This window comes from Wolffia australiana, chromosome 6, assembly GCF_029677425.1.
Source record: "Wolffia australiana isolate 7733 chromosome 6, ASM2967742v1".
Taxonomy (NCBI): Eukaryota; Viridiplantae; Streptophyta; class Magnoliopsida; order Alismatales; family Araceae; genus Wolffia; species Wolffia australiana.
The window spans coordinates 6,224,175-6,242,477 of record NC_135840.1 but is presented as its reverse complement, the minus strand read 5'-3'; the positions used below and the strand labels follow the sequence as shown (position 1 = coordinate 6,242,477).

The following is an 18,303-nucleotide window of genomic DNA, read 5'->3' as shown; positions in this document are numbered from 1 at the left end:
TTATTTTGGGTGACATCCATTTGTGCGCGCAAATAAAAGCAGGAAATTTTGCGCAAACTTTTCAGAGGAGTCAAGTAGCGATGCCAGGTGGCAAAATCTAGTCCGTCCGAAGGGAATCTGACAGATTAAATGCAGTTGGCAGCTGGGATTCTTGAGGGTGGTAATTACACCGCCCATGTTGTGCATACAAACATGCACGCATGGGAGATGACGTGGCAAAGTCTGAGTGGGCATGGTTGGCACAAAATGCACAGGAAATTGTTACGTGGAACGCAGAGAGAGAGAAGCCACCAAGTGCTGTACAAAGTGGCTGGCCAATCAGAAATTGACACACAAATGGCGTAAATCAAGATTTAATCAAAGAAATGAAATATTGATCCAACGGATAGGATTGCTCGATAGTCAGATTTGAGCTCAAATTTTATGGGCTTGCTCATCCCTAACTCCTCTTTATATCTATACGGTCGGATGAACCGATCAAGTCTATATCGATGAATAAAAATTAATCAAGTATTGGGTGTAAAATGATAATTTTCATCATTTAACCGAAGTATAAGAACTGAAATTTGAGTTGAGGAGGTCATTCTGGAGAAGGCTCTTTCACATCTGCAAGACAGAGAGGAGCACCAGCTTGGATCAATGATAACATGATAAATGGATGTACATTTTCATAGATTTTGGATGTTTTGGTATTTTTAATTTAGAATTTATCATGGTATCACTCTAATTAACTAAAAATTCTAATTTTTAGCACTGGCTATAAATTCTAATTTTTACACATTTTGGTTATTTTTGAGTAAACTCCTTGACTTATTTGAAGTTAAGCAATTGTAGTACTGATGAGTATTCTATAGTTTTCCATGTGCATAAATTTACCGAAATGAGAAGATGGTAACTCTTAAGGAGTTGAATTTTTATGAGCTTAGTGATTCTACAAAGGGGCTTAAAAGGATCAAGCGGAGTTGTGGACCTTCAAAAGAGATCAATGAGGAAGATGGACCACTACCAGACCTGCCCGTTGGGCTCTCAAAAGCCTTATAAAGAAATAATCTAAATATTACAAGGGGAAGCTCTCAACCAATAGAGAAAAAGAGGCAAATGGCAAGAAAAGATAATAAAAAAGCCCAAAAGGGTATTTTCTAGTTCTCCCATTGTATAAGTATACTTTTTTTCCTCATTTCCCCTCATTTTGGACGTGCTCTAGCAAGTGGCTGGCCAGCAGGACAAGGCATTTTTCAGAATCCAGGTTGTTCAGCCTGCTTTATGTAAGTTTTTTGAAATTTTCTCTTAATCTAATCTCTTGTTTGCATTGAAAAATGCCTGATCCTTGAAAAATGTAAGGACCCAGAATTGAGAGGAAGCATTGAGGGCTCAGTGAACTTGCATTGAGGTTTTAGGATCTTAGATTTCTATTTTTTCCATCATTATCTATCCATTCACCCTTAAAATCCATCATTTTCCTACTCTAAACACTCATTTTCTCTACTTTCTCTCTCTTGAATTGGTCATTTCTCTCTCTAGACCTTCATCCATATCACTAGTTCATCCCCAAAATTTTTCATAAAAAATCTCCATTTACACCTTTAAATTCCCTCTCAAACTCTCTCTACACCATCTCTTCATTTTCTCTCTCTATCTCTTCATTTTTTTTCTCTCTCTCTCTCTATCCTCTCATTTCAACATTTCCTCTCTCTAAACACGTTTGTTTCTCCCTATAAAATATCTCCCTATCTTTATATAGATCCTCAAGCATTCCCCACTTCGAATCCCAAAAAAAGCGCATTAAAATATCACTTTAATCCTTTCAAAGCTCAAATTCTCCCCCTTCTAACCGCCACCGTGCACTGCCGTGCAGTGCCTGTGCGGCAGGGACAGCCCTCTGCTAGCTGGTTCGCGCACAAGCATCACACACTACCTCAGGGCACATGATAACCCTATTGGGCTAAGCCCAATAAGGGTTTAAGCCCATTTCGCTAAGTCTTCACTTAGCCAAATTGGGCTAAACTTGTGGGCTGATCCACTAAGGCCAGCCCTATACAAGCCACACCAGGCCTGCCGGCCAATCCGTTCTGCCACCACTGCCGCCACCCCGCCCCCACCGGCGATCACCGGAGTAGGTAAATTATATCTTTTTAGTATTTAAAAATTATTACAAAATCAGTAAAAATTAGAATTTTTTTTAAAATATTTTCTGCATTTAAAAATTCCAAAAAAATTAGGAAAAATCCTAAAAATTCATATAATCAATTTACGTTCATTATAACATCGTCAAAAAATTCTTTAAAAATATCCAACTCTCGTTTCCAATATTTCTAGTGGTTTTGGTATGAATTAAATTCCAGAAAATTCTAAAAATATTTATTTTTGATTTATTTTGTTATGAAAAATTAGGAAAATTAGTGTACACATATATTTTTGTGTTTTTTTTTGTATTTTTGCTTTAAACTAAATCATAGGAAATTATATAAAATACCTAAAATCTAGAGAAATTGTATTTCTCATTTTTAAAATCAGTCTTTATCCCAAGCTTGAGAAAAAAATCTGAAATTGATTTTCTCTCTCTTTGTGGATCGACCCCTTACTTTCCCTATATTAATTACATAGTATTGAAGCGGAAAATTTCCATAAATATTTTTGGTTAAGTCTGAATCAAAATAATGACATAAAACCACTAAATTTGGACTTATCAACCAAGTGCATTTGGTATTTTTACTTCATTGTATTGAATTTTAGTGTATTTTGGATTACTTTCTAGTGAAATTTTTGGTTTTTCTTCCTGGTCTTAGCCTGAAATTCTAAATCACTTGGCTTGAGCGGCATGTACAAGCCCTTGCTTGGATCACTAGGATTGATTATTGAAGTGAGCTGACAGTTCCAACTGCACTTTAAGAACACAGAAAAGAGTTTAATTTCTAGGCAAGATTATATTAGGTTTATGAGATGGTAGTGAGCTAGTTTGGATATCAATTTCCCCCAAAAACAAATTAACACTAGATTTTTTTCTTAAACCCTTTATTTGACTACTATGATCCTTTTGATTGGATCAAAGCAGTCAATTTAGAGAATCCGTAATTCTTCTATTCTTCCCATCTCCTCTACCCTCCTTTCCAAATTCTTCATGTAATTAGGGTAATTTGATCTTCATTGAAGATCAAATGAACCCTAACTAGGGCCAGATAACTCAATTTGATCAATAATTGAATTGCCTTACTAGCCTCCTTTGGAAGACCCCTACACTCATCATTATACATCTTAAGTTTAGGGATTTACAAATTTTATTGCATCAGATAAAATTGACAACGATAAGGGATTAAAATTGGATAATTCAACCCTTATTTCTAGCTTATCAATCATACTCATTGATAAGGGGAAAAAGGTGAACTCAAGGGGCCAAAATATCATTTTTTTCTTTATCCACCTTTTTAGTACATGTGGCATACTCTGATTGACATAAAGTTTAAACCACATAAATTAATGCAATAGCCGACACCTTATTCCCATAATTGGGGAGACATATCATCACTAGATGGGATAATGTACTCAATGATGGATTTTGATGCAAAATATTCTTGGAAAACCTGAGGATTCTGTTCCTCAATGGTGATCCGTGGTGAGGCATTAGAGAAATCAAATGGTATGATTGCTCCAAATTCAAACCAAGATATCTAAGAATCCAACATGCTTTTTGGGATCAAATTTAAGGCTTTTCTAGCTTGACCTCCCCTATCCATTCGTCATAATATATAAATAAGCCCCCTTCCATTCTTTGTGAAAAACTTAATTTGGATTTAGTTCTTTATATTGATTAGGAGAGTGATTTTCTTATTCAAAATCTTGTTTGGGTTTGTTCTTTAAAATTTGAAGTAAAGGGATGAAGGAGTGGTCTTCTGATTTAGACTCATGAAGAGAAAGCATCAATTGGCACATTGGGTACATGATCAATGAGGTCAGTATTTGCATACTCACCCAGGTTAAATAGGAACATTATTTAAAATTATTTTGTGATGATAGCCTAGGTTTTTACTGTCCCGTATGCCACCAACAACTTTTCTTCTCAATAGTGTATACCCCCCTCCATCTTTGTCGCTACGAGCAATGGGAAATCCATATTAGTTGCCCGCTCTACCTTGCTAATGCCTATCCCCCCCATATTCTCTGCTGCATTTTCTGATGATAAAACCGCTCCATTCCATCAATCAATCACCATGTTTCTCTTCAACTGACATCATCAAAATGCTTATTAAATTAATTTTATTTAATTGATTACTTCCATAAATTTTTTGAATTGAGATAATAGGTTAAATAGGAAAGTCATTTTTATAATCATCTTAGAATTATTATGAACTGATTTTTAGTATTTTTTAGTTAATTAAATTTAGTTTTTGAAAATTGTATACACATCCTAAAAATAATTATTAAACATAAAGTTCACTTATTCAATGCTTGCTTCATGTGGATTCTACCCTACTTTGTTTTATGATTATATGAAAAATAATAAATATTTTAGTATAAATCTGAAGTCTTGACTTAAAAAATTAAACCCCTAGAATTAGAATGTTGTAATCAAAGGCCATGTAACATTTACCAGTATGTGGACGGACAGAGTAATATTTTTAATCTCAATGGTAGGCAGACCAATGAGACTATTTTTTCATCATAAGGAATAGGCACATCATCACCATCATTTTAATGAGTCATGTTAATAAACTTCACAGTGAAATAAGGTGCGTTAATGCATGTGAAAGGCCACTTATAAAACTTTTCAATAGTACCGTGTCAGGAAAAAAAACTGAATGGGCAGAAATCCTGGATTGATAAAGCAGGAAAATATCCGAAGTATGCCTTAATAACAGATCCAAGGTCATTGAGGGACGGAAAGCCATTGTTGTGGGGGTAGGAAGAGAGAGGAGATAAAGAACGGAGAAGAATGTAGAAGGAAAATAAGGCATCAACTTAAGATCCTGGAGAGAAGAGAAGAAGAAGGAAGAACCAGGAAGAGGGAGAAGGAAGACAAGAAAGGGTGGCGGCAGAAGAATCGTGATTTTTCCATTTTGAAAACCAAAACACTCTGACGCGAACATAAATAGGGTTTTCCCACTATGTGGGACCCACATTGATTGAGTTCACTACACTCCCCCTTCAGGATGTGATGTTAACTAACATCCAACCTGACTCAAACATAAGCACAAAATAAACAACAAAGTAATAACATCATGGATCATCAAGAAATCATAGAGCCCCATTGTTGGTAAAGATATCATGCATCTTCATTTTAGTAAACAAGGAAGTGAATGTCGGTGAGTTCACCCCTTTGTCAAGATGTCTGCAACTTGCTTAGTTGAGCCAACATGTATGAAGTGACAATCAATCTCTTTTATGCATGGTACGATCATGTTGCACGGGTTTGTTCGCAATGTTGATAGCAGCTATATTGTCACAATATAAGACAAGTGGATCAGGACTAAGTAGATCTAGTTCCAAAAAGAGTGTATGTAGCCACAACATTTCACACACACCTAGGGCCATTGATCTATATTCATCTTCAGCTGTAGATCTAGCAACAACACTTTGTTTCTTACTTCTCCATGAAACTGGATTCCGTCCGACAAACACAATGTATCCTAAAGTTAAGCGTTGATCGTCTTTTTTTCCTGCCCAATCAGCATTTGTGTAACATTCCACTTTCAAATTCTTGTCATTCGAATATAGCACTCCATGACCTGGATTACCTTTTAGATACCTTCGTATCTGCATGGCAACACCTAAGTGGCGTGATCTTGGATCGTGCATGAACTAACTAACCGCATTACCATCATAAGTAATATCAGAGTGTGTGTGTGTGACAAATAGATTAATCGTCCCACCAATCATTGATATTGTAATTTATCAACCTTCTCCCCCTCATTAAGTACCAGCTGATGATTATGTTCTATAGGGGTATCAATTGGCTTACACCCTAGCATCTCAGTCTCTATAAGGAGATCTATTGTGTATTTGCATTGAGTGAGAAAGATACCTTCTTTTTGTGTCAACATATACAATGAAGACAGTAATTTTACCCATGTGTCTTCAGAAGAAAAGGGTGTAATCAGCATTGCTTTGTTGGTATCCCATTCCTAGAACAACCTTGCAGAAGCGATCAAACCATGCCCTTGGGGATTGCTTCAAGCCATACAAAGATCTTGTTAGACGACATACTTTGCCTTTCGTTTGTGATTTATCAAATACTGGAGGGAGTCCATATACATTTATTTTTGGAGGTCACTGATAAGCCAAAAATAGGGGTGAATTTTATGCAATTTTAAACCCTTGTCGTTGTCAATTTTTGCTTATACAATAAAATTTATAAAAACTCTACTTAAGATGTGTAGTGGTAAGTACGAGTATCGTCCAAGGGAAGCTAGTAAGGAATCAAATTGATGTTCTTCTTGAATAATTTGAACCTAATTGGGGTTAATTTAATCTTCAATAGAGATCAAATTACCCTGATTAGAGGAGAAATGTTGAAAGGGGGATAGAAGAGATGAGATGAATAGAAGAGATAAGAGACTCTAATTTGAATTAATTGATCCAATTGAAGGGATCAAAGAGTTCAAATAGAGAGATTGAGAAGCAGATTTAGATTTGTTTTGGTTGATTCTGTTGATTTGATGATTCAGGAAAAACTACTCTACTGAATATTGAAATGGGAAATTCAATATCCTAGAAAGTTAACCCTTTTATGTTGTTTTTTTATAGTTTTCTTGAAATGCATTTAAATACCCAGTTAAATATCTCAATTACTACTCTCAATCCTAATCAGGGCTTGTACATGGCGCTCAAGCCAAATGATTTAGAAGTTCAGACAGAAATTAAGAAGAACGATTAAGAGGTTCAACTAATAACATCCAAAATACACCAAAAAATTTCAAATACAATGAAGGAAAAGGTACCAAACAAGTTAATCCAGGCTGGAACTCCTCTCTGTCTTGCAGCTGTGATAGAGAACCATCAAGAATGAGCATCTCCTCTCGAAATCTAGCTTTTATACTTAGGTTAGATGGATAAAAATTACCATTTTACTATCATTTAGTAATTAATTTTTATCCATCAAAGTAGGCCTGATCTGAAAGATAGAAAGAGGGATCCAGACGAGAAAATCCATTAAAAAATCATCTGAATCGGACTTCAGAATAAAAAGTTATTAATAAATGAATTTAAAGCAATTTTAGCCATTGGATTTAAATCCATTTATTAATTAATTTTGTTTTTAAACACGCAATGATGTGTCGTTATCTCATTGGCTGATGAATTTAAACTTAAAATGGTGGGTTTGATCTCGTTGCGCCACGTACCCCTGGAAAAAAAATAAAAACAAAGAAAAAATATCAGCAGCATTTAATGTATAAGTTTAAAACGCATCTAACATGCGTTTCTTAAAGCGGCGACCAATAAATCGCCTCCACGTCACCACCCGTGCTTGCGCTTTGCATGCGCATCGCGGGCGGTGACCTTACCACCCAGTGGCCGCCATCACAAAGCGCCGTCGGATTCTCATCTAACGGCTGGAATGATGCCCCGTTGGCGCCCGAAAAACTGCCCGGCTACTTTGCACAAAAACCCTTTTTAGAAGACAACATTTCAGTTGAACGCCGCCCAAAAGTATTTGCGTACATACCCTTTGCACATTCTCACTCCGATTTCTAATAAAAATCATTAAAATAATAATAATTAATTGAAATAAAACCCTGTATCTGTTTAAATAATAACTTTACGCCTGCATACACGATCGGGAGCTGTTTTTGAGGACATAATTGCAACTCAAATTTACGAAAAGCCCCTCAAAGTTTGAAAATAGCTTTAATACTCATTTTCGCCTTGTAAATATATCCTTTTCTTAATAAAAAATGCATTTCTTCCTCAAATAAATCTCAAAAAAATCCTAGAACATTCTAGAAAATTCAGAAATTCATCTCCATACTAATAAATCTCAAAATTAATTATTAAACCTGCCATTTTCATTAAAAAGTAATTATTTCAAGCTGAAAAAAAACCCTTAAAATTCATAAAATTAACAGAAATTTAGCGAAAAATCAGAAATCACTTGAAAACATTATTTTCATGTAAACATATGATAACTGATAACTTGAAAATTAACATGATTAATTAATGAATTTTACTTTATATTTATGTGTTTAAATGACTATATTTGCATGTTATCATATTAAAAATGAAGATAAATCACTTACACTTTGAATTTATTATTATTTCTGATTTATTATCATTTTTTACATGGAATTTAACCTTATTTCAGTGATGAAATATTTTTTACAGGGCCTTAAATACTTGGCTAAAGGTTGGTAAGGGCTTTCCTGATTTTTCTGGAATTGTTCCATATTGTTTTATAATTTTCTGACCATTATTTAGTCAAGAAATGATTTTGGATTAAAAGAATTGATATTTATTAATTTATTAAATATTTTTAAAAGAATTTTCTATTAAATAGGTGGCGTCCACGTCATTCGCCCAAAAATTCGGGCGAATGATTGGAGCGCCAGATTTTATCAATGATTAGCTCATTGTGGCATCGCGAATCGCGTGCTTGATTCTTTGCACGTGAATCGGTTAGCCGCGTGCATTTAACGCACGCGGCAACCGACACACGTGATTAAAGATGCATGCGGCATCGATTCGCCACGTGCATTAAATGCACGCAGAAATCGATGATGCAAGCGTCAAAATATGCAGCTGCATTTGTCTTTTTCTGCTTATTTCATAGAAAAATAATAATAAAAGGGCGACGTGGCATCTTTTGGTCCATTTAAATATAGGAATCACTTTCAAATGATTGCGGGCGGCGGATGCGGACAACAACGTGTCAGAGCACGATCCGAGAAGGCGGAAAACTTGAAAAAATATTCCGACCAATAGAAAAATGCCATTTTCCTACCTTCTTGGAGGAGAGATAAATACATCCAACGGCCTAGATTAATCCTCACTAAAACCTTGATATCTTGAGATCTAGATGTTCCAAAGTTATCTTGAGATTTCTCCCTCTATAATCCAGACTGTTGGATCTTTTAATGGAGGTTTGTAAATGGGCAAAAATGACTTTTTGAAGCTCTCTCCAATGATTTGGCCAGGAAGGACACAAGGGATGCTTTGGAAGTCAACAGTTCTTGATTCTGCACTCAAAGTTGTAAGTTTCTGATTTGTATTTCAATCTTGTTCTTGAACGATTCTAAAACGCCAAGACATGGGCGAAGTGTACATGCCCTAGAAGTTGGTTTTGAATAAAATTAGCACTGCATTTTGATTCTGATTCAAGATCTGATTTTTGATCTTTAATTCTACATCAATTTAAAACAGTTCTGCTTTATTATATTTTTAATTTAGGGTCGGGTTTCATCTTTTCCCCAAATTATTCACTTTCTATCTCTAGGTTAATTTGTCTAGTTTCTCTCTCCAGTTTTCAAGTTTTATTATTTAGGAATTTAATTTAATATATCAAAAACCTAAAAATAAAATTTGATTAAAAAATTCATCCATCCTGAAGTCCAATATAAAAAATCCCTTTCTTGATTATTTAATTCCCAATTTTGATTCATAAAAATTGTCTTAAAATTTTATAATAATTGGGAAATTGATAATCCGAATTAATCTGATCTTAAAATTGAAATATTTCTATCTTGAGCTTTCTGACCAAAATATTTAAAATCAAAATTAAGTCTTACTTGATTTTGATTAATTAAAAACATTATTAAGCATAATTAAGATTTATTAATTACAAAATTAATTCATCTTTGAATTAATTCATTGAAATTGGATAAAAATTCTTATTTGTTGCCTCCCTGTGGTTCGACCCCTTGCTTGCTCTATATTCTATATTTAGTGATTAAGGGAAATTATAAATTTTATTGTATAGGTCTAAAGGCCAAATCAACGACATATTTACATGCATTTATAGGCTTATCAATAACAACCCTTTCTAATCTCGTTAAATGCATAAAATTGTGCCAAATTTCTTGAAATAAAGACCAAAATTAGGGTGTTATCAGTCACCATGTATTATTGCTTTCTTAACATCAAACTGAGATAGATCCCGTCCTTGATTTGCCACAGATGAGATAAGAGTCCATATAGAGATCATCTTTGCAACAGGTACAAATGTTTGCTCATAATCTAGTCCATAAGTTTGAGCATATCCTTTTGCCACCAATCTTGCCTTGTATTATCCTTATGGAGTTTGCTTTATTGTGAATACCCACTTACAGCCCACCGACGTCTTCCCATCTGTTAGTTTAGTAAGTTCCCATGTTTTATTTTTTTCAAGAACATCCATTTCCACACGGATTGCTTGTTTCCACTTTGGCTCTTCCCATGCTATTTTCCAGCTTTTGGGAATACTTATAGAAGATAGAGCTTCAATAAAGCTTCAATGGGATGGTGCGAGGACTTAATAAGACACAAAATTTGCTACACCATGCTTGTATCCAATGCCATCACGAAATCTTGAAGGGAGTACTTTGAGACGTACCCCTTTGCGTAAAACGAGCGGGACATCTAAGTCTCTTGCTTGCTCATTAGGCTGCTCCTCAACATGTTCATCATTATGTGGGAGAGATTATGGAGTTAACTTTGATATTGCAGGAATCTCTTCATCAGGAGCATGGGTTTCTTGAAAAAGTTGCTCCCTTGTTTGTCACTTGAGATAGCTTAAGTGTCACGTTGGAGATTGTGATATATTGTTTGAGATTGATATTCTGATGATGGTGGTGTCTCCCAAATTATAGTGTTGTTGTCACTTGGAGAATTCCCATAAAATGGTTCATTCTCTCGAAACGTCACATCCATACTCACATACATTTTCTGCTCCGAAGGCGACCAATATTTGTATCCTTTTTGTGTGGGCGAAAATCCCACAAATATACATTTGATGGCTCGATGATAAAGCTTACTCACAGAGGGTCGACAATCCTGCACAAAACATACACAACCAAATACTTTGGGGGGTACAATAAATGAATTGGTACCTTGCAAATATTGAATGGGAGTTTCGACCCTAGCACTCGGAGAGGTATACAATTAATGGATAGGCAGCTGTGAGTACCACCTCATTCCACAAAAACTTTGGAACATTCATTGAAAACATCAAGCAACGAGCCACTTCCAACAAGTGTCTATTCTTTCATTCAGTTGTTCCATTTACGCACGACGTTTGGTGTATGATGCAAAGAGATGAAATATAGTCTTGGAATTCCTATGAAATGTATTCAGTGCCATTGTCCGAGTGGAGAATCCTGATTGTGGCTGAGTATTGTGTAGATATCATATTATAAAATGATTAGAAGCAAGTAAAGGCTTCATTTTTATGCTTCATGAGATACACCCAAGTGCAACGACTAACCCATAAACAAATGTAATAAACCATCGATGACTAGAAACAGAGGACGTTGCACATGGTCCCCATATATCAGAACGAATAATATCAAATAAGGATGAACAAGAAATGTGCATAGATTCTGGGTAGGAAATTCTCGTATGTTTTGCTAGTTCACAAGCATCACACACTAATTTTAATTTTCACTATTATCAAACAACAATGGATAAATGCCTTTTGAAACATCAAATGGTACATGCCTAAGCAGACAATGGTGAAAAATTAATTCATGTTCAGGAGAAGAAAGTACTAATAACCCATGGTTGGTGCCGTTGTGATGGTCCCCGACATCCAGATAGTAGATTCCATTACGTATTGTGTCAGTCCCAAGTGTTTGCCTGGTTTTGAGTTCCTGAATGATTCAACGATCTTCATAAAAACTTGAAACACAATAGAGATCACGGGTGAGAGCACTAATAGAGAGTAAATTTATAGGAAACTTTGGTACTTGCATAACAGACGAGAGAGTCATAGTATTAGTACACTTCACATTGCCATTTCCAAAAATAGAAGCAAATGAGCCATCTGTTAGTCATACTTTATCAAGGCCAGAACATTTAGAATACGAAATAAAGCTCTTTGAGCTTCCAATCATATGATTAGATGCATCAGAGTCAACAATCCACATAGATAAATCATTAAAATTTAGAGCAAATAGCTGACCTCCATTGTTTGAATGTGCAAAATAATTCTATGTGGTTGAGCCGGGACAATCTGCTTTTGTACTTGATGACCTTGCTTTTGAACCACAAGTGGAGGATTGCAAGCTCTCCCTAAAACGTGGGATGAGTTGGAGCTCTGATGTAGTGAGGTCTTTAGGAGTGGAAGCAGAAAAGAAATGGGCATAGTTAGGTGCTCCCCCTCTGCCACAACCCCGTGTAGATCGCCCACTATTACCAGCACATGCTTGACCTCTATCTCGGTGACTGGAAGAAAAATTGGAAGAGTCGGGACAACCATGTAAATCATAACAATATGCTCGACTATGACCAGGCTTGTGGCAATAATCACAGATCTTCAAGACGCGTCCTGAAGTAGAACCCTCAACCCAGCTCAACCCAAAAGTAATACCAGAAGAGCTTATAGGTTTGGTAGTGAGAGTGGATCGTGAGCCAGGCTGTTGAGGAGAAATAGATGCCAACGTAAGACGTGTTTCCTCAGTAATAATCTTTAAAATAGTCTCATCAAGAGTAGGCCACATTATTTAGCTGAGTATTCATGAACGACAATGCTCAAATTCACTGTTTAAACCATCTAGAAAATTGACCAACCGTAGAAGTTCAATCCATTTCCTAAATCTGATGAAATCATTAGGGTCAGTGGGAATAAAAGTAAAGTAATAATCAAAGTCATTCCACAAATGAAGAAGTTCTCCAGCATATTCGACCACTGACTTGGTGCCCTGAACAAGTGTCTGGAGTTCACGTTGCACCCTATGAGGGTGTAAATTGTTATGCACATGAGAGTACAATTTGGGTTAGTGAATATGAGAATTATAAGCCTTCCACAACTCAGATGCAATGGTGAATGAATCAAGATTATGAGCTACATGTGGGATCATCAACCCAAGCAACCACCAAGTAATATGAGAATTATAAGCCTGGCATTATTTAGAGCCTTATCATCCCCTTTAGGAGGCTCTTCATTGCTAGAGGTACAGCCCAACAAATTATGTGTAGTCAATGTAAGATGTAACTGTCTCTTCCAGCTTAGATATGTGTCTGAACCATCCAGTTTGATTAGATTAGATTCAAGTACCACAATTTTCTGCTCCTCGACACTGGAAGAGCGCTGCTCTAGCAGGCATGTCATCAACTTCTCAAGTGCCGTGATCATAGTAGAAGATTCTGTCATCTTGAGGGACAATAATGGCCAGAAATAGATGGTGAAAAGAAACAAGAAGAAATAGCGTCAATAATCAATCAATACTTTTGCATGATCAAATAAGGGCTTTGAAATACATCTACAGCTAGACCAATATAGGTAACTGACGAAGCGAAAATGGGGTGTAATTTTTGTCGTTGTTATTTTTTCCTTCAATCAAATAATTTTTTTTTATTTTTAATCTTACTCAGATATTTATAGTGTTGAGTAAGGTCGTTTCCACAGGGATTGGCTCTTAAAGATAGAATTCAACTAATGAGTAGAAGAATAAACAAACACCACTCGGTGTTTGTTGTAATGTCTAAGAGAGAAAATGAAGTATTTAATGGTGATATATAAAGGAAGTTCTCCCTAAAGATTTTATTTTCACCTCAAATTTTTTATATAGGTAGTGAAAGTCAATTAGTGATTTTAGGAATTTTTATAGAATTTTGGAGATTTTGGTAGAAGTAATCTGAGGTTGAATGCACAGATGCAAGCTGTTTGTTGAAATGCCTCAAATTTTTATGGATTTTTTATAAGGAACGAGAGATAATTTGTAAGGTATTTTATCAGAGTATGAATGTAGATTATGAAATATATCTTCCTAGATTTATTATATATTTTTATAGATTTTTAATTGGTTTAGAAATATTTAAATGATATTTAAAAGATCATTTTAGAAAAGGAACTTTAAGTGTTTGACGAAATGCTCTAAAGAGTTTTGGTTCTTTTTAATGTTTTTGCTTGAAATCGATTTCACTCGATTTCGAGGGAATGATTTTATGATTTTAGCCTTGAATTGTTGATTCTGCTAAAACTCTAAATCAATTAAACTTTTCACTAGAAAAATTGAGCCACTTACCAGATTTCTGCACCAGTTCGGGATCGCCGGCGGCCCCAGATCCTTCCCCGATCGCGTCGTCCTTCAGGTAAGTATCTCTGCTCCCTCTTCTGCTCTTATCTCTTCCTGATCTCTCTTCAGGTCATGGTGCTGTCACCGCCGTTGAGCGAGAGACTCCAGAGAATCGAGGAGAAGACGGAGGATCTTCCTTTCCGTTGTTAAATTTATCACGAAAAGTCAAGTTAAAATCGGCGGCGAAAGATGAGCATTTAGGCCATACAATGAGATTTTATGGTGTAGAACTTCTCTAAAGTTCCCCTCCGGTGATGTGGGATCAATTCTATTCACTTTTCAGCGGCGAGACAGTGGCAATTTGCCTCCTCGTTGCCGGAATTCGGTCGCCGGCGATGAAGAGGGCGACCACAGGGGGCAACAGATCATCGGTGATCCACAACCGTTGGATCTTCTATTGGAGGGTTCAACGGCTACGATATAATTGTAGCCGTGGACCCTCTTAAGATCCGATGGACCTTGCTCCATCAGCAGTGCTGCATCAGCTTCCGCTGACCGCGTGGCCGTCGTTGATTCATCTGCATCAGTGTTCCGTGATGAGATGTTGTCTGTAAGAAAAGAAAAGAAACAATAAGAAACTAAAAGACGATCTTGGCCATTCGATCTTCCGAAGGAAGATTGACGGTCAAGATTATAACATCCTCTTTAATAAAGCTTGAACTGACATGGGCTTCGGGCCGGATAGGCTCGAAGCCCGGTCGGGTTTGCTATTTCATAGGGCCGCGATCCTACTCTCATTCACACGTGGCCCGGCCCGATCTCTTAAAAAAACAATGTTATGTCAAACCCATATTTTTTAAGAAGTACAAACAATATATTGCAATTCGTATTAAAAGTGAATTGAAATAACTGCACTTACCTTGAGCGTTTGGTACCAATATCTTGGTAGGGCGCCTTTAGTGGCCTGGCCTTGGCTGCGCTGCTGCGGGTGGCGCCTGCAGCTGCTGCATTGGCTGCGGCTTTGGCTATGGCTGCGGGTGGCGCCTGCAATGCGCCTCCCTTGGCTGCCCTTGGCGGCGCCCCCTAAGAGCCCACTTTTTATTTCTTATATTTATATTTTAATATTATTTTTATTTTATTATTTTTTATCTGTTTATTTCCTTTCTATTTAATCAACTAATTTAACACTACTTTTTTATTAATGCAAAAACTTATTAAAAACATGAGATTTTACATCATGACTGAATAGTTGCATGAAAATGGAATTGAACATAAAAATGCATGTTCATTTCATTATATGACTTCATAAATCCTTAAGAAATGTTGGTTTGCAAGCATGATTAATGACTCATCAGTAACTTCACCACGACACTCTACCAACAGTCGAGCAACCCTTCAGCATACCCAAATATAGTCTTCGAGAAACATCAACAACAAAGCAAAAAAATCTGCTATTTGTATTTTTTAATAGCAGACAAACAATGAGCTGCAAACCATTTTTGTGCGGTCGACGAGATCCACTGGAAGAGAATGCATTGTTGGCTGCTGGAGTCGATCTAGCTCTGATACCATGTTGTGAGGAGAGGAAGAGAGAGGAGATAAAGAATGGAGAAGAATGTAGAAGAAGGAAAAGAAGATAGCAACTTAAGATCCTGGAGAGAAGGGAAAGAAGAAGGAACACCCAGGAAGATGAAGAAGGAAGACAAAAAAGGGTGGCGGCAGAAGAATCGTAATTTTTCCATTCTGAAAACCGAAATATTCTGACGTGAACATAAGTAGGGTTTTCCCACTATGTGAGACCCACATTGACTTAGTTCACAACAGCCATCATTGATTTTCTTTTAAAAAATGGTTGCAAATCATCTGGTTAACTCAGCCCAGGCTGAATCAACCCAGATTTTCATTACATGGACAAAGCGGTCAACAATTATGAGGCTCCATCGCAGCATGAGCTCTCAATAACTCTCAAAATCTAGGCCGTCCAACTTTGATCGGATGGCCAAATTTCTGCACATGGACGCCATGATACCCTCTCTCTCGTGTCAAGTGTGTGAAAAAACTGTCTTGTGGCACCACCCAATTAGACCCATCAATGTATTTCCCCTTACGGCCTGATGGGTTCTGTTCGGACGATCTGATTATTCATATCCCCTCTTGATCCAACTGGCAGACTCGGTCTGGTCTCATCAATTGCATCAGCCAACCCTGAGTCACGTACTCCTGGACTTCTTCTTCTTCTTCTTCTTCTGGCTATCACACAATAATAAATCACATACACCTGGACTTCGACAAAAAAGAGAAAAATATTCGTCTTTTAATCAGGACTTTGCTCCTTTCAGCAAACCTTATTCTGTCCAAAATTCCACTCTCCTTTTTACTCTGCCGCTCCCCAATGTGAACGTCTAACCAAGCACCGAATATAGATATACATGCACGTATCTATATATCCAGAGAAAGAAAGAGAGAGAGAGTGAGAGAGAGAGAGAGAAAGAGAGACAGAGAGAGAAAGAGAGAGAGAGAGAGAGAGAGAGAGAGAGAGAGAGAGAGAGAGAGAGAGAGAGAGAGAGAGAGAGAGAGAGAGAGAAAGAGAGAGAGAGACAGAGAGAGAGAGAGAGAAAGAGAGACAGAGAGAGAAAGAGAGAGAGAGACAGAGAGAGAGAGAGAGAGAAAGAGAGACAGAGAGAGAAAGAGAGAGAGACAGAGAGAGAGAGAAAGAGAGACAGAGAGAGAGAGAAAGAGAGAGAGAGAGAGAGAGAGAGAGAGAGAGAGAGAGAGAAAGAGAGAAAGAGAGAAAGAGAGAAAGAGAGAGAGAGAGAGAGAGAGAGAGAGAGAGAGAGAGAGAAAGAGAGAGAGAGAGAGAGAGAGAGAGAGAGAGAGAGAGAGAGAGAGAGAGAGAGAGAGAGAGAGAGAGAGAGAGAGAGAGAGAGAGAGAGAGAGAGAGAGAGAGAGAGAGAGAGAGAGAGAGAGAGAGAGAGAGAGAGAGAGAGAAAGAGAGAGAGGAAGAGAGAGAGGAAGAGAGAGAGAGAGAGAGAGAGAGAGCGAGAGAGAGAGAGAGAGAAAGAGAGAGAGAGAGAGAGAGAGAGAGAGAGAGAGAGAGAGAGAGAGAGACAGAGACAGAGACAGAGACAGAGACAGAGACAGAGACAGAGACAGAGACAGAGACAGAGACAGAGACAGAGACAGAGACAGAGAGACAGAGAGAGAGAAGACTCTTTGCATGAAAATACGACCACTCAGTATCTTAGCGTAGAGAGAGATAAGCCTTAAGGTTTGCCTCCAGAGCCGGGTCCCCCGCCACCGCCGCCGCTTCCTCCGCCGGCAGCGCCCCCAGCGGACCCTCCTCCGCCGCCAGCGCCGCGCCCACCACCGCCACTGGTGCTACCCGAGCCACTACCTTGCCCTACAACGCCTCCCGCTTTGCCCACACCAGACCCACCGCCACTATTCCCAGTCCCCACACCACCCCCTCCTCCAACTCCAACATCCACCCCTCCTTTTCCAATACTTACACCAATTCCCTGCCCTCCTCCCCCGCTCACGCTCACAGTCCCGTTCTTCGTGCTTACACTTCCGCCTCCGCCCACGCCAATACCGATATCCACCCCGCCCTTGCCTATCTCAATGCCCACGCCTGCGCCCACTCCGCCAGCGCCGCTTACGCCTCCGCGCTTGTCCGACCCTCCCCCGCCGATCCCCCCTCCGAAACCTATACTGATAGTAGACCCGTTTCTCGTCACGCCAAAGCCGAACCCTCTTCCGCCTCCAAAGGATAAAGCTTTGCTCTCGCCGATGGCAGCGTCGCGCAGCGTTCTCGCTTCGGCGGGGGGAAGAAGATGGACCGCGCTGAGAGAAGTGAATAACAGGAGGAGGAGAAAGAAGCGGGGAGTCCCCATTGCTCTTTGTTGAGGAAACTCTCGGCGCTTGTTTGGTTATAAAGAGCGGGATCTTCTCTTGGAGATGTTGGAGAAGGAGTTTGAGTTGTGGAGGAGAAATCAACGTTCTTCGCCTAACCTTTGGGTCGGCCGTCCCTAACATTTGACTCTTGAGAAGATGGGTCGGAAGTCGGAACTCGGAAGAGAGAAGAAGACAGCGATGTGAACTGCGTGAATCGTCGGTGAAGTTTGACTCTGCCGGTTCGCTACGCGTTTCACACTGTGGGTTTTTA

General features: G+C 38.2%; 1 protein-coding gene across 1 annotated transcript; it reads right to left on the bottom strand.

The window, feature by feature from the left end:
- Nucleotides 1-11,739: 11,739 nt before the first annotated feature.
- On the bottom strand, nt 11,740-14,787 carry LOC144704508 (uncharacterized). The gene is given in 4 exon segments (XM_078576949.1): nt 11,740-11,771; nt 12,410-12,883; nt 12,985-13,273; nt 14,148-14,787. Coding segments are annotated over 3 exon segments (795 nt in total). The 5' UTR covers nt 14,148-14,787.
- Between the last annotated feature and the right edge of the window lie 3,516 nt (nt 14,788-18,303).